The sequence below is a fragment of the Spinacia oleracea genome, chromosome 4 (assembly GCF_020520425.1).
Source record: "Spinacia oleracea cultivar Varoflay chromosome 4, BTI_SOV_V1, whole genome shotgun sequence".
Classification (NCBI taxonomy): Eukaryota; Viridiplantae; Streptophyta; class Magnoliopsida; order Caryophyllales; family Amaranthaceae; genus Spinacia; species Spinacia oleracea.
In genome coordinates this window covers 164063271-164072507 of record NC_079490.1, presented here as the reverse complement: position 1 = coordinate 164072507, position 9237 = coordinate 164063271, and the positions used below count along the sequence as shown (strand labels likewise).

The 9237-nt window shown below is 42.6% G+C and overlaps 1 protein-coding gene across 1 annotated transcript; it reads right to left on the bottom strand.

The window, feature by feature from the left end:
* Positions 1 to 3104: 3104 nt before the first annotated feature.
* LOC130472116 (uncharacterized) lies at positions 3105 to 3896 on the bottom strand. The gene has a single exon (XM_056842562.1). The coding sequence runs from the start codon at positions 3894 to 3896 to the stop codon at positions 3105 to 3107; it is 792 nt and encodes a 263-aa protein (XP_056698540.1).
* Between the last annotated feature and the right edge of the window lie 5341 nt (positions 3897 to 9237).

Genomic DNA, 9237 nt, shown 5'->3' with positions numbered 1-9237 from the left:
AACTGTCGCCTTCTCCGGTGTTTCAAGATAAACGATCGCATTAGAACAATCAGAGTCGATTCTAATGTCTTGTATGTTCTTGTCCCTAGCCCACAGAAGACCCGATTTAATCGCAATTAATTCTGAGTGAAGCGCAGAGCCATAAATCCCGTACTTTCCTCCCCCGTCCTATATTTGGTGGTCGTCCCCTTCCTTGAAAGCCCATCCGCTCCCAGCTCGTGTCGTGTTTTTATCCCATGAACCATCAACCTGCAAAACAAAGTTAGTGCAAACAATCTTTTCAATTCCCAAGTGGATGAGCTGAAACCCCGGTGGTTGGTTCGGCCCATCGTTGTTTTCTTTTGGCGAAACTCCTTTAAAAGTTACTTGCTTTTTGTAGCTCAATTCCGCATTCCATAAAACCTCTCTGGCATGTCCTCCAGTACCCCGGAATTCCCTTTCATTCCGAGTAGTCCAAATACCCCAAAGCATCGCAATAAACATTTCGAGTCTTTGTGTTTCTCCTCCATCCTCGCTATTAAAGAGCAGGATATAGCTACGTACCCCTTTTTGCAAAGGATACGTTTCATTTTGTGTTGATCATATTAAAGAGATGTTGCATAGTCTCTTCGTCATAACCACAATAATTACAAGAGGCATCCACCTCAATCCCTCTATATGCCAGGTTATCCTTGGCAGCTAAACCGTTGTAGCTCAATTTCCAAAGGAAAATTTTCCATTTCGGCAATATTTTTAATTTCCAAATAAGCTTATAGTAACTTGAATCAATAGGATCAGAGGGCTGATCCTCCAAGTCTCGTTGTTGTAATAAAAAAGCATACCCTGATTTGATAGAGAATCTTCCAGAGGAGGTATGTTTCCAGTATATGAAATCTTGTTTCTCTTCCTTTGGAAGTTCCATCCCAATGATTTCCCTTGCGTCCTTCCATTCAAATCTTTGTCTAATGAGGCCAGCTTTCCATTCTAAAGTAGCATTGTTGATGAATTCATCCACTCTCCAGGACATCAAAGAACCAAGCGTCTGATTAGATCTAACCTCCGACACTTTCCCATTCACCCAAGCCATGCTTGAGGCCATAATGCTTGAGCCATTTCCTACTTTCCAAGCCATTCCATTCTTGAAAAGCTTGGTTGCCATGTTCAGACCTCTTGATCCCCAAGAAGCTGCATTCCTTAGTCTATTCAGTGGTTTACACACCCAACAACCTGTTGCGTTTAAGATGATCTTTGAAGCTAGAAGCATCGGATTTCGGTGAAGGCGGTCAGCCTGTTTGAAAAGCATGGCATTATTTAAGGTCCCCAGAGCACGTAAACCTAGTCCTCCCATCCCCTTTGGTTGTTGAATTATACTTCTTTTCACCCAATGTATACCCTTAGTCCCATTTGAAGCCCAGAAAAACCGAATCACCATTGAGTCTATTTTATTCGAAATCGAGAGTGGTAGTTTGAGGCACTTCATCACATGATAGCAACTACTATGGAGAATAGTCTGAATTAAATTCCGCTTTGTGGTTTGGGACAAATTTAAACTTGCCCAAGCTAAGATTTTCCTTGCTATTCCATCAACAAGGTAATTGAAACTCGAGTTCTTTTTCCTCCCTAGATCAATCCGCACTCCAAGGTGCTTTCCCATTGACTCAACTAGTTGCATTGCTAACATATCCTTACATTTTCCAATTAAAATGGGATCCATTTTTGGCGAAAATTTTACAAAGGATTTAGCAAGGTTTAGTTGTTGACCCGAAATCTTCCCAAAGTTTGCTATTATTTCCTTTATATGCGAGCAAGAGGATTCACTTGCTTTGAAGAAGAGCATAGCATCATCCGCAAAGAAGAAATGAGTTATTGAGGGAGCCCTTCGATGCACTTTAATCCCACTAATTAGATTAATACTCTCGGCCAATGATAACATTCGAGAGAGAATGTCCATGCAAAATATAAAGAGATAAGGCGAGAGAGGATCACCTTGTCGTAGACCACACCTAGGAAGAAGTTGGTCGGTCATTTTTCCATTGATAATGGCCTTGTAGGACACCGTCGAGATACATTGAGATATTAACATAATCCAGTGACGGGGAAAGCCATAAGCATGTAGAACCTGTAGAAGAAATAACCAGTTGACCCTGTCATAGGCCTTTGACATATCCACTTTTATTGCAGCCAAACTCAAATTCTTTTTTGTATTTATTACATGTAGTAGTTCGTGACTAATTAGCACATTATCTTCCATGTATCTTCCCGGAATGAAAGCGTGTTGGTAATCCGAGATTAGGAATGGTAGAACTATTTTCATCCTATTAACCAAGCATTTTGCAGCACATTTATAGATGGTATTACATAAGCTAATTGGGCGAAATTGAGAACTCAACTCTGGAGTGACAACTTTTGGAATCATGACCAGAAGGGTTTGATTCCATTCCTTTAAAATGTGTCCCGACTCTAAGAAGCTTCTAACACCTTGCACTACTGAGTCACTCACCGTGTCCCGGTTTTCCTGAAAAAATTCCGCGATCATTCCATCGGGGCCAGGAGATTTAGAGTTATGGATATCGAACATCGCCTTTTTAATCTCTAAATCTGAGAAGGAATTATATTAAATTTCCTTTCTGGTGTTCCGTTAATTGCGGGCAATCAAGTTGGCGCAAGATCGGGTCAATCTCTTCTCTTTGGTTGTCTAGATGGGGCGGTTCATAGATGGATTTCAGATTTTCCATGATCAGGTTTGAGACTTCCTGTTGACCTTCAACCCAAGAGTCATTCTCGGTTCTAAGAGTTAGAATTTCATTGCGTGAGGAACGTTGTTTCACTCTTCTATACATGGTGGCTGAAGAGATGTCACCTAGTTGGATCCATTTCTCCTTCATTCTTTGTCTCCAATATTGAAAGCTAATGGATAGGTTTGGACTCCAATCCTTTAATTGCTGTATGAAAGTATTACCTTGAGATAAGGACGAGATGTCCATTGCTGCATTGTTTAAGGAAGCTGATACCATTCTCCAATTGATACCCCAAAGTTTCTTATTATTAATACACCATTTTCGGAGCATAGTTCTTATCATACGTTGCTTCCTAGCCAAATCATACATAGCTGATCCCCCAAAATTTTAGTCCCAAACATCAGCAATCATGTTCTTAATTTCAGGAAAATAGAGGCACCATCCTTCTACTTGGTAAGGACGGTTCGAGCGGGTTTGCTCTGGGTCAGAGTCGTATAATATTGCAGCATGGTCTGAACAAATTAGGGGTTGATTAAAGAATTTTCCATTAGGGTATGAGTCAAACCATTGTGTAGTTGCATACACTCTATCAAGTCTTTCCATAATTAGGTCTTCACCATCTCTTTTATTAGACCAAGTGAAGCGTGGTCCAGAAAAGGGGACATCATGAAGATCACAAGCTAGTCTACAATCATAAAACTGATCAAATCCCCTAATAACATCAGCACCCCCCAACTTATCCTCCATATTGTCAAGTTGATTGAAATCGCCCATTATTAAACAATTTGGGTATTGTTCGATGATTCTAATTAGGTCAATCCACACATCACCCCTATCTTCCACAATCGGTTCACCATAGACAAACAGAATATAGATCAAACTACCATTGGATTCCACTATTTCACAAAATACAAAGTTCTTCGTTTTCAGAATACAACTAACCGCAGCATTAGACCAAGTGAGAACTACTAAACCCCCCTTACTACCCACCGAGTCTACACCAAAACAAGATGAAGGGTTTAGAAAGGCTAACTTAGTTTTTACGTCAATAAAAGACATTTTAGTTTCCGATAAGAACACAAAATTAGGCTTCTTAATACGAGTGAGCCACACTCGGTACGGAAGGGTAGGGGAGCGTGGGTCATTGAGGCCCCCACAATTCCACGACAGAACTTTCATTTAGCTTTCGGGGACTGCTCTGGTGCAGTCACCTCACCCATCTCCACATCTTTGGCTGATTCTAAAAGGGCAGCTTGAATTTCTTCTTCCATCTCCTCTGTTGAAGTTCTGAGAGCAGAAGTCACCTCCACGCTTTTCTGTCTCTTCTTCCTTCCTGATGACTCAGAAGAAGAGGAGGACATTTGCATTCTCTTCGCAGTGCTCCTTGACAGGAAGCCATCCATCACCTCTTTGCCCCAAATTCGCGCAAAGTCCGCATCAGTCATTGCCTTTGATCTCAGGTACCTTCTCCCTTTTTCATCTCTTATCCAGATATTGTATCCCCCTTTTTCAGCCCACCTGTGCAATCTCGCCTGTTTGTTCCTTTCACCCCAGCCAGTGTCGAACTCACTTCCTCTTACTGTGTTATCATTTTCAGACCTTACAACTTCGACTTTTCCATCACGATTTCTCCTTTTGTTAGTTATTGGATCACCTACAGCATTCGATTCATTAGTAAAATCAGAAAATTTCAGAGAACCGATTGGAGACCCAATCATTGATACAGGGGTGTTAGGTGGATCAAACTCTGTTAGAGGTATGTTTGGCATTCCCCTAAAATCATCAGTTTCCCCTAGAAACATGGGGTTCGAGTTTCCTGGCAGAGGATGAATTCTATTTGCCCTATGTGGAAACCTAAACTCTCGAAGGGATTGAGCAAGTCTTCTTCCTGTTTCAATTAAGTTTCTTGCCTTAGTTGAGTACGTCTTCATCAAATTCCAAACGCTCCCTAACCACTCGCGGTTCTGTCGCCGGTATCACCAACCATTGACTAGGTTGTGGTAAGTCCGCCGCATTCGGGGCCCTAAAATCTTGAATCTCACCCTCCTCAAATGGGACTAGATTTGGGTTGGACGCAGTGGCCCATTCTTCGATTCCCAGTGTTCGAAAGAGAGTACTTTGGCCTGCATTTGCTGTTGGTTGGGGCGCAGTAGATGATTCCCCCACTTCGAAATTTGAGTTGGCAAAGTTTGGAACTGTTATTGGTGGTAGGTTGCTTGCCAGATTCCTAAACCAAGTGTGAACAATATCTGGTGGCTGACTCATTACACTCGTCTCCCGAGTACCATTGGTGCTATTGGTCGGGTAAAGTTGGATGACATCAGAATCATAATTGTGGTTATTGTTTTGGATTTGGTTAGTGTTGGGGCCTAAACAAGTACAAGAATTTTAGGCCCATTTATCTCCTTGGCCCAGAAGAAGATCCCAAGCAACCTAATGGATAAATGACATATTCGAGCTCTGGAGTCCAAGGCCCAAGGACCGCAAGACGGACCAGGTCCAAGTTAGCCCAAACGGCCCATTATACTGTATTTATTACACCTATAAATATCAACTGTCTCCCATCTGTGGGGGCAGGCCACATTTATTACATTTTTACTAATTACCTTGTTCAAAAAGCTTAAGACATTCTTCTACAATTAATAATAACGACCCATTATTATTAAGCCATTGTGACTCTTTTCAATCAGATAAATTACCTCTTAAGGGATTGTTTACACCCGAAACAATTTGGCGCAGTCTGTGGGGAGAACACTTACCAAATGGCCAGATCCCGCACCTTACGTTGCTCATCCTCGGAGTCCACACGCTCCCAAAGCGCAGAACCGTCGACCCGTCGAACCTCTGAAAGAAGGAGAACAAGAACCACCAGGTCAACTAGGAGAGAGGAGACCAGCTCGCGAGCAGACACCCTCCCGACCGAATCACAAATCGCAGCAGCCATGGAAGTCATGCAGCGATGCATATCCCAGGCAAATAGAGCTAAGGGCACCTCGCCGACATTGTCTGCCAACCATCAGACAGTCCTAACCCCTTCATGAAGGGGAAGAGACCGCAACCGCCGGCAACCCCTGCACCGACGGCTATACGCAAGCCGATCCGAAACACCCCCACCGACCATTCAAACACATACAACCCGGTCTGCAACGACCAAAGGATCAGTTCTGGACCGCCTGGGACACAGAATACCTGTCAGACAAAGGCTAGGACAGCGTATCCCCCCAAATCAGCAGACCGATACTACCTGCTCGCCTGTCAGACAAAGAAGACCATCACCAGAGGGGGTCAGCCAGACGGTCCAAGGAAGAAGGAGGACCAGAACTCCCCCGAGGAGACCTAGATCGCCTCCGCTTCGAAACCCGGTGAGAGCACACGGTTCACCTCGATCTAGGAGAGAAAGAAGAAATAGCCCGGTCGAAAGGTCAGACACACCATCAGATGAAATAATGACTCCAAAAGATTCTCCTTTTTCGAAGGACTTAGTCGGAAAAAGAGTATCATCCAGAGTAAAATTGCTGGCACATATCAAATACGACGGAACTGCCGACCCTCGAGAACACATAGCAACATATGAAGGGCACATGTACCTTCAACTCTATTCGGCAGCCACTTGGTGCAAATATTTTCCGACCACCTTAACCGGTATCGCTCAAACCTGGTTTCTCAAGCAAAAACCTAGGTGAATAGGAGAATACAAAGATCTTGTCACGAAGTTCAGATTACAGTTTATCAGCAACTACCGCAAAGAAAAAAGCACCCATGAGTTGATGACAGTCACTCAAGACAGAGACGAAAGTCTGAGGGATTACATGGCCCGCTTCACGAAAGAAGCCACGATGATCAGCTGTGTCAAAGCCGACGTAGCACTTTTCGCTTTGCAAAGTGGTCTCTGCCCGGGTGAATATTGTTAGGTTATGATACATATGACAATTCATAAATCATGCGGAAAAACCATAAAGCCAGGAAAACATATTATTTACACATAATCATTTAGCATAGTTTAGATGCATACTCTTTGTTGCGTGCCCTCCCTAGCTGGGCCCGAACCGAACAAGAACAAGTCTTTAGGACTCCAAGTGTCGTCCCTCCGTAGATAGTCCACAGCACGTCCGGATCCGCCTTAAGATTGACCAACTAGAATCACCCTTAAGGTACTTAAAATTTTCGGCACTTTATAGGCAATTGTATGACTGAATTTTGCTCTCAAAAACTCACTTTGAATACTTGAATACTCGATGTAAATATGTGACCCTAGGCACCTATTTATAGAGTTATGGAAAAGGATTTGGAATCCTATTAGGATACTAATTTATTTAATTATAATCCTACTAGGACTCTAATTAAATAAACTAAATCTTTTAGGATTAGATTTAATCATATGACAAATCCCGGTAGCTTTAGGATTCGAGTAGCACACAAACACACACGCACGCACAGCAGCCCATGAGGGGCGCTATGCGCGCGAGCGCAGCCCGCGAGCTCGCAGCCCACTGCCGCAAGCCCACACGCTGTCGTAGCCTTGGCGCGCGCTGGGCCTGGCGCAGCCTTGGCTTGTGCGTTTGTGGCACGCTGGCTTGCTGGGCGATGGCCCGGCTTCGTGCTGGGCCTTCGTCTGGCAGGCCTCGTCCGATGCTAATTCGTACGATACGCTTTCGATTAATTTCCCGATTCCGGAATTCATTTCCGATACGAACAATATTCAATATTTCCGATTCCGGAATTCATTTCCGATACGAACAATATTCAATATTTTCGATTCCGGAATCAATTTCCGTTTCGAACAAATATTTAATATTTCCGTTTCCGGAATTATTTTCCGATTCCGATAATATTTCCGATTCTGACAATATTTCCGTTTCCGGCAATATTTCCGATTCCGGCAATATTTCCATTTCCGATAATATTTTCCGATACGTACCATGTTTCCGTTTCCGGCAACATCTACGACTTGGATAATATTTATACTTCCGATACGATCCATATATTCGTTTCCGGCAATATCATCGATTCCGGAGTATTCATTTCTTGCCTGTGACGATCTCAGCTCCCACTGAAACCAAGATCCGTCGATTCCGAATATCCATAGATGGAGTATTTAATGCCATTAAATACTTGATCCGTTTACGTACTATTTGTGTGACCCTACGGGTTCAGTCAAGAGTAAGCTGTGGATTAATATCATTAATTCCACTTGAACTGAAGCGGCCTCTAGCTAGGCATTCAGCTCACTTGATCTCACTGAATTATTAACTTGTTAATTAATACTGAACCGCATTTATTAGACTTAACATTGAATGCATACTTGGACCAAGGGCATTATTTCCTTCAGTCTCCCACTTGTCCTTAGGGACAAGTGTGCATTTCCTAATTCCTTTGTCGCTCGATGCTTGCTCTTGAACATAAGGTAAGAGTTGTCATCCTTATTATGTCCAGAGGTATTTCTCGGTTTCAGAGTTCAACTGATCAAATAAACAGATAATCATAGCCTATGATTCATCCGAGCACGGCCATGCATTTCACAGTTTCTAGCTCTCCGAGTGGCCTTGTACAACTTTTAAGCATCTCATCCCGATTTATGGGAGGACAATCCCAATCTTGCGATCTTGAGATTAGACTTCGTTTGATAGGTGATTACCTGAGCGTTGCCTTTATAGCCTCCTTTTACGGTGCGACGGTTGGTCAACGTCAAAGCAACCAGTTCTCAAACAAGTAATCTCAAATCACTCAGGTATTGAGGATTTAGTGTCTAATAATTTTAATGAAATTTACTTATGACAGATTTTCATCTCTTACAGTAAAGTTTCATAGGTCTTGTCCGATACTAGTCTTCCCAAAGTAAGTATCTATGCATTCAAGAAACAGAACTACTAGTCATCTTGCATTCTAGTCGTCTAACGTTTTCTATGCGTCCAATTTAATAGAAAACTCCGACTAGGGACCATTTTCAACCTTTGACATTCAAGTTCACTGGATAGACATTTCTTAGTCACAGGACTGGTCCTGACAGTCTATCTTGAATATATCGTCAAATTGAAGAGACTCATCATTTAATAAACCACAAATTAAATGGAAAAATGAATTCTTTTCATTTATTGTGAATGATTAACCAATAATGTTTTACAAAGATTTAAACTCTAAAACTTTAAAACATTAAACAGGGTCATCAAAGCCATTCTCCAATATGCTTGATTCCCATAGCTGCAGTGTGCGAGTTGTGCTTTGCCTGCGGCAGAGGTTTAGTCAATGGATCTGATATGTTGTCATTAGTTCCAATCTTGTTTATCTCGACTTCTTTTCTTTCAACGAACTCTCGTAGAAGGTGAAATCTACGAAATACATGCTTGACTCTCTGGTGGTGTCTAGGCTCCTTTGCCTGTGCAATAGCTCCGTTATTATCACAATACAGGGCTATTGGTCCTTTAATGGAGGGGACTACACCAAGTTCACCTATGAACTTCCTTAGCCATATAGCTTCCTTTGATGCTTCATGTGCAGCAATGTACTCCGCTTCAGTTGTAGA

Coding starts and splice junctions, on each gene's coding strand:
- LOC130472116 (XM_056842562.1), bottom strand. CDS start 3,896: ATGAAAGTTCTGTCGTGGAATTGTGGGGGCCTCAATGACCCACGCTCC.